The 18,746-nt window shown below is 48.8% G+C and overlaps 2 protein-coding genes across 9 annotated transcripts in view; one reads left to right on the forward strand and one right to left on the reverse strand.

Annotated features, from left to right (window-relative positions):
- DNM1 (dynamin 1) overlaps positions 1–3,380 on the forward strand; it is a gene marked incomplete at its 5' end in the record, with an annotated part of 66,271 nt that extends 62,891 nt beyond the window's left edge. Inside the window, one exon of the mRNA XM_081339481.1 lies at positions 2,274–3,380. Coding sequence (XP_081195607.1) covers positions 2,274–2,346 — 73 coding nt within the window. The 3' untranslated portion in view covers positions 2,347–3,380. The remainder of the gene's footprint in view (positions 1–2,273) is intronic.
- A 2,905-nt stretch (positions 3,381–6,285) lies between these two features.
- Positions 6,286–18,746, reverse strand: part of GOLGA2 (golgin A2) — a 38,026-nt gene continuing 25,565 nt past the window's right edge. For 6 of the 8 annotated variants that reach the window (XM_081339598.1, XM_081339596.1, XM_081339597.1 and 3 more), the window contains 10 exons: positions 17,260–17,373; positions 15,559–15,783; positions 13,884–13,983; positions 13,694–13,779; positions 13,233–13,386; positions 12,496–12,563; positions 11,207–11,309; positions 9,795–9,901; positions 8,672–8,819; positions 6,286–8,092 (listed from right to left, as the gene is read on the reverse strand). In XM_081339598.1, coding sequence (XP_081195724.1) covers positions 7,845–8,092; positions 8,672–8,819; positions 9,795–9,901; positions 11,207–11,309; positions 12,496–12,563; positions 13,233–13,386; positions 13,694–13,779; positions 13,884–13,983; positions 15,559–15,783; positions 17,260–17,373 — 1,353 coding nt within the window. In that variant the 3' untranslated portion in view covers positions 6,286–7,844. Of the gene's footprint in view, positions 8,093–8,671; positions 8,820–9,794; positions 9,902–11,206; positions 11,310–11,930; positions 12,564–13,232; positions 13,400–13,693; positions 13,780–13,883; positions 13,984–15,558; positions 15,784–17,259; positions 17,374–18,746 lie in introns of those variants that run through there. The other 2 variants (XR_014027981.1, XM_081339599.1) reach the window with 2 other exon arrangements.

Here is an 18,746-nt window from a genome sequence, read left to right on the forward strand (position 1 = left end):
TTAAATGTGCTTAGCAATTATCTGTTTGACTGGCTGGAGCTTCTAAGAACCCTAATCCATCAACCTCTGGATGAACATAAGCTCCTGCTTTCTACAATCCAGAGGTCCAAATCACTGGAAAAATGAATACGGGCAGTCAACCAACATTTGTAGCATTTGCAGCCAAGAAGGTCCACATTTATGACCAGTGTAAATGTGATGAGTCATGTATTTCTGCTTAATGCGTGAACGTGTTCCTCTCCTGGACATTTTCAGATTGCCAAGTCCTTGCCCGATCTTTGCGTGTGTGTGAGAGAAAGTGTCTGTACACATCTATGTGCAAAAAAAAAATTGCAACAAGAAGGAATTTACCTTGATTCTCCTCCCCCCAACCCCATTCCCCAATAAGCACAAGTCTTTTAACGCACTTGCTTCCTTTTAGAAGTTCCCCAATGGGAACAACTGAATGATGAATAATGTGATGTGAGAGGACACCAGCATTTGCTGTTGATTTTTTCTCTAAAAAGTTCCTGAAAAACAGAGAGAGAGAGAGAGAGAGAGAGAGAGAGAAGGAGAGAGAGAGAGAGAGAGAGAGAGAGAGAGAGAGAGAGAGAGAGAGAGAGAGAGAGAGAGAGAGAGAGAGAGAGAGAGAGAGAGAGAGAGAGAGAGAGAGAGAGAGAGAGAGAGATTTTGGATAAGGAAGCAGTGGGCTTGGAATAATAAAAAACAACAACCCTTCACAGAAATGCTGAGAAAGTCCTCTTTAAGAGGCCCAATCTCTGAGCTAGACTCCAGACCTTAATGGGATGTGAGATCTTGTCCTTGTGTAAACAGAAAACCAGGGGGAGGCCAATGGTATATGGGTGGGCACATTCATCTCCAATATATCTCATTCCACCGGTCCCTCCTTATCCTACAGCAGAGGCTTGTAGCCCAACTGGCAACATGGCAACCCACCAATAGACGAAAGTTGGCCATTCTTTGAAAGGGTCTTTTAAATCATGGTAACTTCCTGGCCTCTAGTCCATCCAATTCAATTCAGGCATGGCTTCCCATTTTTTGTTGTACTACTTACAACAGCTAGCCTTTCTGAAGAGGCTCTGCTATTGTCCTTTTTGGGACTTAACTCTTCAAAGCCACCAAAGATTGCAAGACACCCTGAGAAAATTAGTTTGAGATGACTTGGAAAAGGCCAGGTGGTCTCTCCTGCAAGTCAACGGAGCTGCATTGGAAGAAGTAGCTGATAGAATTAAGTTCTTGTTTAGCCAATAGGTTTAATCCATTTGTCATCTCCCAAAGTAAATTGAGGTTGATGGACCAGAAGAGCCCATGAAGGCCACAGCACCTAGCCAACCTTGGTTGATCTTGGAAGACCAAGGTTGTAGCCTAGGCTGGGAAGTTGAAAAATACACCAGAAGACCCTTTCGTATTATAGCCATGATGTTCTTGGAACCCCAGGAAGTTGGTGACAGAGGCACTTTGTTAATTAAGATGTCCTTGGAAGCCTTCAGAGATGGCGATCTAGATTTGTTCAGTCAGATATCCTTAACTTTCTTCCACAATTACTTTTTTTTAAAAATTACACTTAAGAGTGGTTAGGATTTTTTAGCATCCACCTCAAATCCAATCCACTAGTAAATCCAGTCAAATTGTAGCTGAGTTGAAAGCATCACTCAATGGTTGCTTCTCTCCAGGAAAGACCTCACCTCATCCATCCCCCTGGAGTGATCCTCACATCCAGGAAGGATGGAAGACGGTGTGGGGGGGATCCCATTTAGGGCTAAGGGGTCTATGAATGGGCAAAACCCCTAGAAGGTGCAGACCAGCAATCATGTTCCAACCAAGTGCCCAGGTTGACGACTAACTGCCAACTTCAAAAGCAGCCCTTTGCACAGGGCACCTTCATCTCAAATAACATTTTTCTTCATGCGCTTGGACGAACAACATTGCCATAGTTGTGCTTCATGCTTCTCAACGGTCATCGAGGGGCCAGGACCATCTTCCACATGGTGGGACCTGGGAAAGTCCTAGATGGATTCTGTCTAGTAGAAGACCCAACCATCGGATTCCATCCACCAGTCACTAGGACTGCCTTTCTTTAATCAGCAATTTGGATGGGGAAAGGGGGTGAAAAAGCTGGCGAGTGGCTGCCGTCGTGGACATTGACATTGTTATCTGTTGGTCCTGGCCGAGGTGAGGTGGTGAGAAGCATGACCAGTTGCAGTTGGCCACCATGCTAATCTCCGTCTGTGTGTTTCTCTTCTCGCTTTCTTTTATCTCTTCTGCCTTCACAGCCGGAAGGGCCCAGCTTCACCTACACGAGCCACATTAATCCGATCAGCTGAATCTTCCCTCTTAGATTTATAACCCAAGGCCTGTAGACAGCTGGTGACAAAACTCCCCCTGCCTGGGTTTCCCTCGACTCGTTGTCAACCCAGAATCCGCCCGAGGCATCTCCTCGGCTCCTCTGCCCCTTCCTCCATGTGGTTAAAAAAACAAAAAAAAATGCTCGTTTAGTGATTGACCACTTTGTCTTCTTTTGTGCGTCCGTATTGCTTGTGAGCCTAGAGTAGTCCTAGTTGAAGGGCATGAATTGTGAATGCCGTTGAGTTCTCCGGAGCGTAGACTTACGGGAACGTCCGTGCCTCAACGTACCCAACTCGTCTTGGGTTCGGTGTCCTTCCTGCCCGCCTGGGTCAGCTGTAGCCCTAACCCGTAGCAACGTAGTCCATTTTGCCCTCTTACTGTAGTAGGCACGGAAAGACTTGGGTCTTGTGCTGGAAACTCTTTGAGGACCACACTGGACTGGAGAAACTGGACTGGAATGCTTTCGTGTTCTTGACAAGTGGGATTGATTCAAAGTGCAGCCGTGGGGGCCGATCCCTTTTTCTCAAGCAGGGCCAACTGACTTGGTGGCCAGGGAGGGCTTCCTGGATGATGCAGACTTCCGGAGGATCTTATCAGATGGATTGAAAAGTTCAGAGGTCGCCCTCCATTCTCGGAGAGACCCAACAAGGAGCTCAAGAGACTTTGGTGGCTTCAGCTAGCTTTCTGAGAGGACCTCTTACAGAGAACGTCCGATTAAGAGACCGAAGCTTAATCTAGTTCCTACTCAGCCAAAACGAACCAGCTGATATTTCCCCCCCCCCCCCAAAAAAAGAGGGAGAGCTTGCGGTGTAAATGTTTTATGAGCTTTGCTTCTGACAAAAAACAAAACAAGGACCTCTTCAAAAAAATATGTGTTGATGTCTTTTGAGTGTTCTGGTGATTCCACTTGCTTCCTTTGCATGCAGGATATACGTATTTCATTACAGACAAAAAAAGAAAAGGAAAAAAAAGAGACATTTTCAAGGCTAAGTTTGACATCCCTCGGCAGCGGGGTGTGACCTACCTATTTAGGAATAAATGTGGGGGGAAAAAGTCTGCCCTTTTTCCTGTCCTTCCAAAAGCCAGCCGCTTTCAAGTCAACCCCGCTTCCAATTTACCTTCCTTGATCCGAGTGGTTTTGAGTTGAGTTTTGACGTCTGTTCCTTTCTGTGTTTTAACTATTGTTTTAATTCTTTTATTCCTCCCCCTATCCTTTCCTTCTTCTTTTGTTTCTCTTTTTTTTTTCTTCTTTTAAATTCCAGCCGGCCTAGCAAAGCTAGTACTTCTCGTCCGGAAAGTCCCAAGGCTTCGTTTGACATGTAACCCTGATCATCCGTCCTTTATCTGCCTCTTAGCTGTCCTGTCCTGGAATGACTGAATGCACATCTTTTTAAAAAAAAAATATATGGAAAAAACCCACAGCTTTGTCGTCGTAGCTTGTGGCTTTCACATATCAGATACAATTCTAGTGATTCCCCCCTTTCCCCCCCCCTTCTTCCTGGTTGCTTAAAAGGAACTTTAAACAAAGCCAATGAGTTATATTGTAGTAATGAAACACATCTTTACTGTGATATAAATATCTATAAATATCTATATAAATATATATATATATAAAGATCTAAATCTATATGGTGTCCAGATGTTTTAAAGCCTTTAAATGCCTCCATTGTTGATTTTAGCCAATACTTGAGTAGGAAGAATGTGTGTTTCTGCGTATGTGTGCGCGCGTGTAACACACATACACGCACACGCGTACCTAATGAAAATGTAATGTAACCCAAATCGTGGGTGATTTTTTTGCAGTCCTGGTAGTACTTGTAATGCCAAGTGTGACCTGTCATCTTCTGTTCACTGGCTGAAATAAATTATTTCTGTATAACAGAGGGATGTCGTACTTTCAATAAAATCCTCTTTCTGTTCTTTTGCATGTCATATTTGACAGGGAGTCTTCGCTGCAAGACACGTCAGGGATCTAACACACTTTTATTCGTTTATTAAACTTGATTTGCAACACATTTCACGCAACAGGCCTGGTTGTTCCAGAAGACAAACTTGGATAGTTTCAACTTAGGTTTGTAAGATTCCAGGCAATACATCGCATAATCTGTAGAAAGCGGTTTAACTGGGCAACCGGGCCAAGCCGGTTGTGTGAACGCCAATAAGGGGGAACCTACATGTAAAAAGGGACGCGGTGGCTCAGTGGGTTAGGACGCTGAGCTTGTCGATCAGAAGGTCGGCAGTTTGGCGGGTCGAATCCCGAGTGCCGCGTAACAGAGCGAGTGCCTGTTACTCGTCCCAGCTTCTGCCAACCTAGCAGTTCGAAAGCACGTCAAAATGCAAGGAGAAAAATAGGGACCACTACGGTGGGAAGGGAACAGCGTTCCGTGCGCCTTTGGCGTCTAGTCATGCCGGCCACATGACCACGGAGATGTCCTCGGACAAGCGCTGGCTCTTCGGCTTTGAAACGGAGATGAGCACCGGCCCCTAGAGTCGGAAACGACTAGCACGCATGTGCGGGGGAACCTTTACCTTTACCTTACATGTAATAAGCCAGATTGCAAAGTGAAAAAGGTTGCAAGGACCCAGGATCAATCTGAATCAACTTGGGTTTAGCTCAGCTCATATTTCAGTGAGTTAAACCGACATTTTCTTTCTCAGCAGTTCTTTTGCCAAAACAAAAGGACAGAAGCCGAAATGACGCCGGAGCCCGTCTTGAAGAACGTCTTGCCGCATCTCGTGCAGCAGCCAAACACACAACGAAAGCAATTTCACAACTTTTAAGTAACACAACTGAAGGAACAGGCTGTTCTTTAAACCTCCAAGTGGGGCACACTGGGAGAATGTATGAACACAAATAGCATTTTTCTTTCCCACACTTACATTTGTTGCGATTTTTTTTTTTAAAACGATGCAGGTAGTTCTAGACTTATGACCAAAATTTCTGTGGTTAAGTGAGGTATTTTTTTTACAGTGAGTACTGCCTGGTTTTACGACCTTTCTTGCCCTGGTGGGTTAAGGGAATCCCTGAGGTTAATAAATTAGTAATCCGGTTGTTAAATGAACCCGACTTCCCCCATTGCGCCTTGGCTTGTAAATGATCTTGAGAAAACTTTAATGGATTCAAAACTGTTTTGAATAGATCTAAAAGATTAGATCATTGGATTTGTTAAATGGAACATTTAAAGATTAAACATGTTTCAATATGGTTAAAGAGAAGAGAAAAATTCTGGATATAAATGTACATTAGCCGTATTTTAACTAGTATACTACCTTATTTCTTTTTCTTCTCTCTCTCTTTTTTTTAAAGACATGAGAAAGGTAAAAGTGTTGGGCGGGCCTATATGAGGAAAAAGACTTAAAATACCTAAGGGTAATTAACTTTGAGAAAATCTGAAGCGGTGAGAATGTTTTGAACGCTGCGGAGAAAACAACCCTAAATAAGAATTTTGTAAACAGGATCTATGACGAGGGACGATCGGTTAGAAAAGAAGCTTCATATTGATGTGATTACCTGCAGAAATATTAGAAAAACGTCTGTTTGTTACTTATCTGTTTTGTTACTTATCAAAACAATAATTGTGTTAATGCAAGGCTGGCAAACGGGAATGTTATTGGAAGAGAAAATCAAGCAAAGCTGCTATGTGGACGGTAGAATTATTAAAACTAATTGTTACTGTTTTTTAAATATAAACCCGGACGCTGTTTACAAAACACTAAGGTGGTTATGTTAACACACACACACACACACACACACACACACACACACAGTCAAAAAAGGCCAAAGTCACTTTTTTCAATGCTGTCGTAACTTCAAATGGACACTAAGTCGAGGATTATCTGTAGCAAGACAGCAGACCGTGCTCGAAAAACTTGTTTGGCAGACAACAAACACCCCCCCACACACCCCAATGCTTTTGCAGAAGAACGTGCAACGTTGAATGAAGTGAAACAGATTTATTCAGAAAGACCCAAGTTTGTAACAGGATATATTTTCTCTCCGCCACAGAACGCAAAAGTGGGCACTCTTGGCTTTGCTTTTTCACATTCCCCGGAAACCCCCCACACCTAATAAATATGGAATAATATTCTACAGTAAATCGGATTCCTGCTCTGCTTCGCCCTTCCCACCTCAACTAAAGTTATTGTTTTTGTTTTTTTTAAATATCATACAAGGTTATAAGCGTAGCCTTCCGGCAGCTGGAGAATGCCAGCAGCGGCTTATTCTCACTCTTATTATTATTATTCTTCAAGGTATATACAAAATATTACAGATACAATATGTACACTTGTGCCAACAGCGGCTCGCGCCCCACTTTCGCTACCCTCCTGACCCCAACGCACTGAGGGAATGAGTAACACTGACGGTCGAAAATCGGTTTTCTGGGTGTTCTCGTTTTGTGCGGTCCAGTTCCTTCTGTTTTACAGCCTGGAAGAACATGGGGAGTCAACGTGCGGTTTTGCTAGAAAACTGGAGCGGAAGCTTCTTTTCGTTTTCGAAATTCCCTCTGTGCTTTAGGTCCGACTCTTTCAGCTCTCCCAGGAGGAAAACCTGTGCAAAACACAACTTCGCAGGGAGGGGGTGTCTCGTCCCCGGGAGCAGAATCTGACCTAAAAAAACCCGGGCCGTTAGGCCACCTCCCAAATCTTTTCCTTAACGCACGTGCCGTTGTCCCTTCTAAAACGGGATTTTGTGCCAAGCACACCGAGTCACCGCCAACTTTCACCAAACCGATTCACTTCTTTTACACTCTTTCACAAGTGAGTTCTTCCGTCTAGCCCCGCCTACGGGCTCAGGGATGGAGAGGAGAGAAACCGACAACAATCAAAATATATTTAGGAATTCCTAGACGGTGGAAATAACCTTGGCTCAAGCCGGGAGAAAAAAGAGAAGACACAAGAGAGAGCTGGAATCGAGGCCCGAAGTCTGTTCGCTTTTTATCCCAGCTTCTGTATCTCTCAAAAAAATAAATACAACCCTCCACCTCAAATGCAAACGTACATCCAGTTATTATTTAAAAAAAAACAATGCAGCTTTTAACCCCCTCTCCTGCAAACCGTCCAGCTCAAAGGAACCCGGAGCCCATCCGAATGGTGTTTAACGGAAACGCGAGGAATTTGGGGCGGGGGGAAGAGACGGCGTTTGGGCTAAGAAAGGCGAAAGCCAGCTAATCCCTTGGGAGGGAAAGGCCAGGAGGGGTGGTTCGTGGGATATGGGGGGGGGGGAACGATCATGCAAGAAAAAAGGGGAAGGCTTTGGAGGAAGAAGAGCGGAAAGATCCGATCCAAAGAAGGCCGGAAGCCAGCGTGGTGGGGAGAATTCCAATTCACAGGCTGTGAATGGGAGGAACTAACAGTGGCGTAAACCTCTTGAGCTTTACTGGAGGACCGCGGGATTCGCAGCCGGCACGAAGCTTAGCCCACCCGGGCCTGCCCTCGAGGCAGACCCCCGCCTCCTCCGCACGACCCCTCTGGAGCCCTCAATGCCCCCTCCCGAGGGGCTACAGCACCAGGAGCTTCACTTCGTCGTTTTCATCCACCCGATAGAAAAAGGGAATACAGGGCGATTCCGAAAGGGGTCCCGTCCGATTCTGCGGGTTCTGGATCTCGCGGAGAAGCTGCAGGATCTGCTGGGCCGTGGGGTCTTGAGGACTGGGCTGGGGGCTCTTGGGGTCGCTGTGGGACGGGTGGGAATGGGAAGCTACGGCGTCCGCTTCTGGCTCGTCCGCCAGGCTCACTTCTCTCAGGTCTGGAAGGCAGAAGGGGAGGAGGGGGGGGAAAGGGGGCTTCAGCGGTGTCGTACAGGGATGGCCAGAACTGACGTTGCTAAGTGAGACATCTTGCCCCATTTTTTTAAGGCCTTTCCCGCCAGCGGATCCCTGCAGTTGTTCAATCAGTAACCCGGCGGCGAAGTGAATCCCGCACCCCCACTGACTTGGCTCAACAAAAGGGGGAGCCTGCGAACCGTCATAAATACAAACCGGTTGCCGAGCATCTGAATATCGAATGCGGGGATGGCGCAACGGTCGTTAAGTGGGCAAGACAGTTCACAAATCCCCCCATTTCCCCCCAGTGACGTCGTAACGTTTGAACGAACTGTCGTGGAGTCGAGGATGCGTACTTCTCAACCTTAGCCACTTTGAGATATGCGGGCTTCAAGCTCCCAGAATTCCCCAGCCAGGTCGTAACGACCGGGCAGGATGAGGAAGGGGAGGGACACGAATTCAGATATATAGGTGGTGGTGGGGTCTACAACAGGGCCTTTACCAGGATGGCCCCTTAAAAGGAATCCTTCCCCCCCTCCTCCCCAGTTTGTTGCCTCTCTCACCTGCCACCTTGGAAGCGTCCGATTCGAAGGCGCCGTCCGCCTTGGCGCCAGCGTCCCCCGTCTGTGTCGCCATCATGTATTTGGTGTACCAGTCGTTACGCTCGCCCACCAACCGCATGACCAGTTCGTGCAGCTCCAGCAGCTTCATCTGCAACAAAAAAAGGACCTAACGGGGAAAATGGAAAGCAGCAGCCCACGAAAGGCTTCCTCCGCGAAGAAAGCACATTTCTCCCCCCCCCCACTTCCTGTAGCTAAGCTACAAATGTGAAGGGGCTAGTCCTCCTGAGTCTTCAGCTTCACTGTCTGTCTGTCTGTCTGTCCTGTTTCTCTTGGCACCAGGCTAAGACGCTCGACAAGCTACTTGGGGAAAGGAACAGAGGATTTTTGTTCTTATTCAGACTAGGAGCAGAAATACAGTAACAGTACGCACCGCCCACATACACCACGACGATACGAGGCAACTGGACCTCCTTGTGTTCCTCTGAAGAGCTTTCGCTCCTCATCCCAGAAGCTTCTTCAGCTCTGACGGCAGGGAAGGATTTATACTCCTCGCAGACAGATGGGACATTTGCCTTCTTTTGGAGAGTCGTTGAGGCCACTTGGAGTTTTACCTGCGTCCTCGGGGGTCACCCGAGCGGTGCAAATGGGCGTGGAGCCTTCTTGGCACCGCCAAGAGGGCTGCGTTGTGGCGCTGCGCTTTCTGCCGGATGTTTTCTGCCCTGGGTCTGCTGCGAATATAAATCCTCCCGTTTCCCCACCATCCAGTCCGAGCTGAAGAAGCTTCTGGGATGAGAAGCGAAACCTCTTCAACAGCCAAACAAGAAAGTCCAGTTGCCTCGTGAAGGAAAAAAAGCACTTTGGGGACAACCACGGCCCGGAGGACTCAGAACCTCCAGAGATATACACAGTCACGCACAACTCGAAAGGAAACTAACGTCTCCCCTAGGCAGGCCAGCTCTTCAAAGCAAAGACCCCAGAGGTTATTGTACATAGCCTAAAACGGAGACACGATGCTTTTGCAAATGGTGGAATGGGCCCAGTCTGGGGTCCCACCTGGGCTGGGCCCAACTTAAAGGGTCGAATCCTGTTTTGGACAGCCAGGAAAGCGGATTTTGGGGCTGACCTTCATGTCCTCCTTGTCTTGAGCCAGCCGGTTGATGTATTCTTCTTTCTCCCGATGGCGTTGTTTGAGAATGGCCCGTTGACTCTGGTACAGGGCAATGTATTCGCCTGCAAGGTTAGGAGAAGAAATATACTGAAGCCGAGAGCTGTGGGGTTCCTTTCACCGATACCAACGTCACTTTTTAACAAGAGCTGGAAGAGACCTTGGAGGTCATCTAGTCCAACCCCCTGCTCAGGCACGAAGCCCCTAGACCAGGGGTAGGCAGGCAACCTTGGCTCCTTTATGACTCATGGACTTCAACTCCCAGAATTCCTGAGCCAGCCGGGCTGAGGGGAAAGGGAGAGGTTTCCAAGCTGAGCCATGCTGGCTCAGGAATTCTGGGAGTTGAAGTCCACGGGTCATGAGGGGGGCAAAGATTCCTCCATGCTGGCTCAGGAATTCTGGGAGTTGAAGTCCACGAGTCATGAAGGGGCCAAAGTTTCCTCCATGCCGGCTCAGAAATTCTGGGAGTCGAAGTCCACGAGTCATGAGGGGGCCAAAGTTTCCTCCATGCCGGCTCAGAAATTCTGGGAGTTGAAGTCCACGAGTCATAAAAGAGCCACAGTTGCCTAGCCCTGCCCTAGACCATTTCGGACAAATGGCTGTCCAGTCTCTTTTTAAAAACTTCCAGTGTTGGAGCGTTCACAGCTTCTGGAGGCAGGTTGTTCCACTGGTTAATTGTTCTGTCAGGAAATTCCTCCTCAGTTCTAGGTTGCTTCTCTCCTTGATGAGTTTTCATCCATTGTTTCTTGTCCTGCCTTCAGAAGGTGCTTTGGAGAAAAGCTTGACTCCCTCTTCTTTGGGGCAACCCCTGAGATACTGGAAGGCTGCTATCATGTCCCCCCTCGCCCTTCTCTTCATTAAAACTAGACATACCCAATTCCAGCCACCGTTCCTTATATGTTTTAGCCTCCAGTCCCCTGATCATCTTTGTTGCTCTTCTCTGTACTCTTTCTAGAGTCTCAAAATCTTTTTTACATCGTGGTGACCAAAACTGGATGCCGTATTCCAAGTGTGGCCGTACCAAGGCACTATAAAGCGGTACTACCACGTCATGTGATCTTGATTCTAGTCCCTCTGTTAACGCAGCCTAGGACTGCGTTGGCTTTTTTTGGCAACTGCTGCACACTGCTGGCTTCTGTTGTCTGGCTTCTATTTAAGTAACTGTCTACTAGGACTCCCAAGATCCCTCACAGTTGCTACTATTGAGCAAGGTACCACCTATACTACACCTGGTTTTTTTTCCCATCTTGCCTAAATGTGGAACCTTATTTTTTTAACCGTCGAATTTCATTTTGTTGGGTAAGGCCCAAGGATAACGCAAGATTGAGTCACGGCTAACACAATCACAGACACGACGGGGACAGCCTTACCTATGGTGTCCGTTTCTCCGGACAGCTGGATACAGTGGTGTTCCAGTTCTTCCACACGCTCTCTCAGCTCCGCCTTCTCCCGCATCAGATCCGTGAATCGGAGCTAGTGAAGCAGGCAAGATTACATGGGTGAAATTTGGGGGGGAGGGAGAGGAGGAGGGAGGGGGAGAAAGACAGCCACAATCCTCCTGACAAGGCTGCCCCGAAAGGATTATTCTCAAAGCATCTTCACCCAAAGTATGTTAGTTAGGAAGCTGTTTTCATGGGAGCTTCTCTTGAGGAGATGAGTCAAGAGAGAAGAGCTTCCATTGCTTCCAGTGAGAAACAGGCCAGAGATATTCAAAATGGGTCTTCAAGCAGAGACCTGGAGCCTCTTGAAAGGTAACAGGGTACCTGACAGTTACTGAGTTGTTGCCAGGTCCTTCTGGCACCTGGAATGTATCCCGGCAAAGATAATTCAGTTATCCTAACAGAAGAGAATATCGGTAGCTCAAGGTTGAACTTGTGAAGTTCTTGGCGCCCTCTGAGCTGGGTGGTTTTTTTTACAGTCGTCTCATGACCCAACTAGGCAACATCATCAGAACTAGAAAGGAGTGGGGTGTGTGGGAGGAGGAGGAGACAGAGAAGAGGAGGAGGAGGAGGAAGAGGAGACAGAGAAGAGGAGGAGGAGGATTGTGGGGTCCTTGGTGTTCTCTCAGCTTGCTTGTTTTCTTGCGGACATTTCATTACCCAACTAGGTAACATCATCAGTGCTAGAAGTGAGTTGGGTTTCTGGAAAGGAGGAGGAGGAGGAGGACGACTGTGGGGACCTTGGTGTTCTCTCAGCTTGCTTGTTTTCTTGCGGACATTTCATGACCCAAACTAGGTAACATCATCAGTGCTAGGAGAGAGTGGACTTTGCAGAGAGGAGGAAGAGGAGGACTGTGGGGTCCTTGATGCTCTCTGAGCTCGTTTTCTTGAAAACGTTTCATGACCCAACTAGGTAACAGCATCAGTGCTAGAAGGAAGTGGGGCTTGCAGGGAGGAGGAGGAGGAGGAGGAGGAGGAGGAGGAATGTGGGCTCCTTGGTGCTCTCCGAGCTCGTTTTCTTGAAAACATTTCATGACCAAACTAGGCAACAGCATCAGTGCTCGAAAGGTGCAGGGTTTGCTCCGTCTCTCCTCTAGCCCTGATGCCGTTCCCTAGTTGGGTCAGGAAACGTCTGCAAGAAAACCACCCAGCTTGGAGAGCACCACGGATCCGAGTTACCGTAACGCCAACGATCCTTTCAAGGGTCCCCCGCAGCTCACCTGCAGCTTCTCCATGGCACTTTTTAAGGCTTCATGAACCTCTCCCGGAACCGAATCGGCATCGGAGCCTGAAAGGGCGAGACGCAGAGCGTGAGAGGCGGCAGGCAGAGGAACACAGGGCCCTTGCCAAACCGCAGCCCACGGAGGCAAGTCGGTGGAGGGTGTTGGGGGGGGGGGTTTGAAAAGGATGTACAGAGCTACTCGTAAAAAAAACACAAGAGTTTGCATGGAAAAACAGGATTGTGAGAGTAATGAATTGTGCACAGCAACCACACAGATACACCGAGTTGTGTAAAGAGTTTACTTGTAGGATAAAGTAATAGCACAGTCCAAGAAACAGTCCAGGTCATACACAGATACTTAAAGTATAGCCGATAGCAACAGTCCAAGGATTACCCACTACAGAGTCGTCTTACCAGGCAGTAAGTCAAAACACATTAATCACAGTTCTTCAGGTTCTGCATACAGTAGCAAAACAAACCACAGTAATCAAAAGCAGAGAGACATGAATCGTAACAGAGAGAGAGAAGCTGTGTCTCTAGCTCCCTCTTATGGCCATTAGGGACATTGCTGACCAATCAGCAGAAAGTATAGCGCAGTGCATTTCACTATTAAAGGTATACATTACAGCTTTAACTGCACATACAGTCTTGGTTTATATATTGCCAACCCAACCAGTTAGGCAATAGACACAGTCCTAACAGGGGATCTCCCTCTTTTAAGTGTGGGTCTCTTACCTCCTGTGGACGTGAGCTGCAGCTGCTGCTCCTTCTTGAGGGCCGCTACTTGCTGCAAGAGCTGTCTGCACTGCCCTTTCTTTTCCGCCAGCTGCTGTCTCATCTCTTCGCGCTCGCCCTCCGCTTGGGACACGGCGGAGGTCAAGAAAGCCACCTGGGAAGGAAGGCTGAGCGATTTTAGCGGGACGGCACGGCCGCATTTCGAAAATTCAAACTCTGGCGGCCCTCCGGGAGCGGAAAGGCAGCGGGAATTGAGGACCAATTGCTCCCTTGCAGCCCAGCTGTTCTCACGGCTCTCCTGCCCTCGACTTGCGAGCGTTCATTTAACGGCCGAAGCGATGAACGCTTTGGAAAAAAGGCCAACTTATGATCTGTGGCGGCCTCGAGGACCGCCGCACCCTCCCCCCTCCCCCCCCGCAGTCCTGCGATCGAAGCAAGGGAGGAGAACGCAAGAGACTCACCATTTCCTCCTTGCTCTCGAAATCCTCCGGAATGCTGAGCTGAGATGTCCGCGAGTCTACAAACTCAGCGGCTTCCACCCCATCCCCTGCAAAAGAGACAAGGGAGAGTTGTCAGGGAATTCTCCCCCCCTCCCCAAGCTGGGGATCCGCCGGTCCCGGCTTCCCCTCCAATTTCCCAATCCCCGGTCACCTTGAGCCCTCGGCAGCATTCTTTCGTCCAGTTCGGCCATGAGTTGGCTGACCTGAACTTGGAGCTCCTTGTTCTCTTTGGAAAAGGACTCCAGGCTTTTCTGTCAAGAGGGAACAAGAAGGCCTTTCTTAGGGACCGCTCAACTTAGCATGGATCCAGGAGAAATCTTAAGAATCCCTGATCTCTCCCGTTTTCACCAGAGCCAGCTTTTTTCCAACCTAGCAGCCCTTCCTCGGATACGTCCCCTTCGTGCTCGACATTCTACTGGAGATGGTGGCTGGCAAAGTCCGAGTAATATCCTTGGTGCCGAAGAAAAGATGGGAGTCATGTGAAGATACGTTGACTGTGTCAATGCTGCTAACATTGGATGTTCTTGCTTGACAACATAGGGAGATGTAGCTAACTCGTATATTATTTTTACAGCTAGAATTAGTGGACGCTGGTGGGGGGGGAAGTAGGGAGAAGGTATCTCAAGACTGTAATAAGAGAAGATAAGAATTTGGCGGGTTGTTAAGCAGGAAGGGCAGTTTGCAGTTTAAACTAATTGGAGAATGTGATTTATGACGGTTAAATTAAGGGAGGGAATTGTGTTTGATACGATGTGTTCAGGGGAGGAGAATTCAGATCTTGGCTTCTAATATGTAAGAGCTGAAGCTGTGCGAGTATAATAAAAAGATTCGAGTATAATAAAAAGATTCTTTAAGGTAAACGATGCCTTGAAGTTCTTTGAAGGACTGCATTTGTCAGAAGCAGGACATTGACCCTTCACAACCATCAGCTTCTGCTTGGGGCAGAATCTGGATGACGCAAGCTTAGATGAGGGTCCCTGGTGCTCTCTGAGCCGGGTGGTTTTCTTGCAGACGTTTCATGACCCAACTAGGGAACGGCATCAGGGCAAGAAGGGAGAGAGAGCAAACCCTTCTAGCACTGATGCCGTTGCCCAGTGAAACATTTTCAAGGAAACTCTCAAGCTCAGAGAGCACCAAGGACCCCACAGTCGTTGTTCTCCTCCTCCTCCTCCTCCTCCTCCTCCTCCCACACACCCCACCCCTTGTTCTGATGATGTTAGCTAGTTGGGTCATGCAAGGTCTGCAAGAAAACCAGCTCAGAGAGCACCAAGAACGCCCCATTTAATCCTGAGCTACAAGCATTCTCTTGCGTTATGATAACTGGATTATCTTTGCCAGGATAAATTCCATGGACCAGGAAGAAGCTCCACCTTCTTCAATTTTAAATACTTGCAACTCAGTAACGGAATGAAGAGAGTGGGGTTTCTGGAGAGGGAGGAGCTTGGTGCTCTCTGAGCTTGCTTGACCTTTCATGACCCAACTAGGTAACATCATCAGTGCTAGAAGGGAGTGGGGTTTGTGGAGAGGAGGGAGGAAGAAGAGGAGGAAGAGGCGGTACTGTGGAGCTCTTTGGTGCTCTCGGAGCTGGCTTGTTTTCTTGCAGACGCTTCATGACCCAACTAAGTGACATCATCAGGGCTAGAAGGGAGTGGGGTTTGCGGAGAAGAGGAGGAGGAAGACTGTGGGGTCCTTGGTGCTCTCTTGAGCTGGCTTGTTTTCTTGCAGACGTTTCGTGACCCAACGGGGTAACATCATCAGTGCTAGCCAGAGCTATCTGTCGGCTTTCCCGAAAGAGAATTCCCCAGGTCAAATCTGCGGTTGCTCACCTTCGCTTTCTGAAGCTCTTTGAAGTGCATCTCGGCGTTCACCTTGCCTTGGACTTCCTCGTGCTGCAGACGGTCCATGAGCTGGGTCTGCAAGAGGTACTGTTTGTGTAGCTCCTCCTTCTCGGCGGTCAGTTGCTGATAGGCTGCGGTGTATTGCTGGAGGTGAGCCAAATACTGATCCCTCTGCTCCTGCAGCTCCTGAGCTTCGTGGGTCTTCTCAGCCATCTTGGATGGAACAAGACCGAGTAAGCGAAGATCTCGTCCCAGAAAACCCCTTTCCAGCACCTCCCAGAACTATGTATAGGGGGGGTGTTGGAGCTTTCCTGAGAGCATCACTAGGGTCAGCGGTGGCGAACCTACGGCACGCGTGCCAGAGGTGGCACTCACGAGCCCTCTCTGTTGGCAACCATGCCGCCGCCGCCGCCAGCAGCAGGTCCATCAGGATGCCACCACTGCCCAGAGCAGGAGCCCCGCCCAGCACAAAGGAGGCGAAGCTCGAGTAGAGGTGGTAGAGCAGAGGTCACCAACCACTGGACTGGAAGAAAAGGGAGGAGGAAGCATTTTGCATGTGTGCATGCGCGCACGGGGGCCGCAAATGGGGCGGGGAGAGCGCCTGCGTGATACTCACTAGCCCTGCCCCGTTCTTGTGTGGTGCAGCGCCTTGTATCTGCACCCCGCGGCATGGCGGCGGCCGTTTTTACACCTTGCACATGGTGGCCCATTTTTGCACCCCCGGTTTTTGTGTGCCAGAGGCGGCACTCAGAGGCGCCTCCCTGCCACACACACACACACACACACACACCCCGAGGGCATCACAATGCTGATGCAGCCCTGGCACTTTGCGATAAATAAGTGGGTTTTGGGTTGCGGTTTGGTTCGCCATCACTGACTAGGGTCAAGCTTAAACCTGATGGAGGAGGACGTATTGCCTTCCCAAGCTTCTCACCCCCCTCCACCAAAATAAATAAATAAATTCTCCCCAGTCTGACAGCATCTCGTTCGTGTTTTTTTTTTAAATCCCATTTATATCCCGCCCTTCTCTGAAGACTCAGGGCGGCTTACAATTTAAAGCACAAATCAATGTGCTTAGCAATCGCCTTCATTCTATGTATATGCCTGCTTATTAGGGCTTTCGCCCCCCCCCAAGCGGCATTATTACAAAGTCAGCTTATTGCCCCCAACAATCTGGGTCCTCATTTTACCTACCTCGGAAGGATGGAAGGCTGAGTCAACCTTGAGCCTGGTGGGACTCGAACCTGCACTAATTGCAGGCAGCTGGTGTTACTTAAGGAGGCATCAGCCCACTGCTCCACCAAGGCTCTTTTCATCTTTAAGAAGCGGATTAATATCGCTTCCCCCAAAATCTACAAGTTTCTCAACCTTGGCAACTTTTAAGACCGGTGGACTTCGACTCCCAGAGTTTCCCAGCCGCCCTGGAATTCTGGGAGTTGAAGTCCACCTCTCTTAAAGGGGCCAAGGCTGAGGAACACCGGTCAAGATTTGAGGATCGCGGTGACAAGCAAACCACGGTGCTTCGGAGACTGATGGTTTGACAGTCAAGGAGTTCCAAATTCTTGTCGGAAAGCTGAACTAGGCAGCCTAACCCCCAAATCAAGAACCACCACCCCCTTTGCAAAAAAAAAAAGGATAAAAACAGAGGAGCCAGACTAGACCGGACCCGAGAAGTGCAATAAGCCTTGCCTTCTCCTTAAAGTCCAACAGCTTCTCCTGAAGCTCCTCCAATTTTTTGGCCAGCTGCTTCTTCACGTGCTGTTCAGACTGCAAGCCGCTTGTGATCTCCATGTTCTCGTTGGTCTGAAAGGAGGAGAGGAGGCAGGCAGGGGTCAAGACAACCCCCTTTGGCAGTTTTAAGACTGCCTGTTTTTGCAAAGAGCGCTGTCGTTATGTCCAGAATAAAAACAAGAGATGTTTTAAGTGGCTACCTTGAGGGGTTTTTAAGGGGCGAGGGGGAGAATTAAAAGAAAGTTGAAGAGGCAAATGTTAACCTTCTTAAGCGAGAATCTTAAAGGCTTCCTCTCCATAAACGGATGGGTGGAGCTATAAAACACGGTCCGTGGGATTCAAATTTGGAATTTCAATTTGGGAAGGCTCAAAACTAACCAACCCCCCCCCCCCCGCTGCCCCTGCTCTATCCAATCTTCCAATCCCATCGTGCCACACAGCAAGATGGACGGATGGAGGGGTCTGGGAACTGAAGTCCACCGCAGAAGGGCTGGGGTTTTCCCCCAAACAAAAGAAAACATCAGAAACGAAGGCGGGATCACAGTGCGCCATCTCAAGGTCAAAAGGGATAAGGAGGAAACGCTGAGTCCATCAGGGTCTCCACTGTTGGTTCTGGCGCCTTGCTGGTGTCGTTGCCATCAAAGGGGAAGCGACAGGCCTTTGGGGCAATCCACACCTGTGTCTCTAACAGTGGGAAATGGGGACATGGAGCTGACACGTGAAGAACAGAGCTGTCTGTATGTTACACCGGGCATCTTCAAGGCGGCATGCCCTGGGTGTGAAATTCCAGCAGCCTAAACACCCCCGTTTCCTACAAGATCGTGGCGATCCCGGGTTGGGTGGTAGCGGACTGGACGCTGGGGGTGGGGGATGGGGAAGGCTGGGTTTGACTCCTTGTATCAGTGAGCGGGAACTTCAGATCCTGCCTCACTTTCCTGCAACCAACGTCTTTATAGTAAAACTCCAAATCTATTGGAGTCGAGAGTCTACCTTCCTAAATGATTGTTCCGGGCAGGTGTCAAGTTGCGAAGCAGTGTTTTGCTGGCGTGACAAATGTTGCTTCTCGGCTTGCCAACGAACTTGGGGGGGGGGTGTAGGGGAGAGGTTTCGGAATGCAGACTTCCAAGATTAAGAAGCCAGACCGTGAGACTCAAGGCCGTTACACCAGGCGTCTGGCCAGACCCAGAGACCCTTTCTCATAACGGTATTTTCCCACTTGATTGGGCAACGTGACCTGACCCAGAGGGAGGAGGGAGAATTCAATGCTTTTACTATCTGGGTTTGGGAGGGGCCTTGCCAGAGCTGGTTTTGCTTTCCTTAGTGCCGAAGTGATGGACTCGATAAAAGTTTTACATTAAGGGATCAGAACGCCTCGAAGGCGTTTGCTCAGTTGGCTTCGTCAGTCTGAAGTGTCCCCTAAAAAGGGTAGGGCAGGTGTAACAAAA

The sequence above is a fragment of the Vipera berus genome (genome assembly GCF_964194415.1).
Source record: "Vipera berus genome assembly, chromosome: 15".
Classification (NCBI taxonomy): domain Eukaryota; kingdom Metazoa; phylum Chordata; class Lepidosauria; order Squamata; family Viperidae; genus Vipera; species Vipera berus.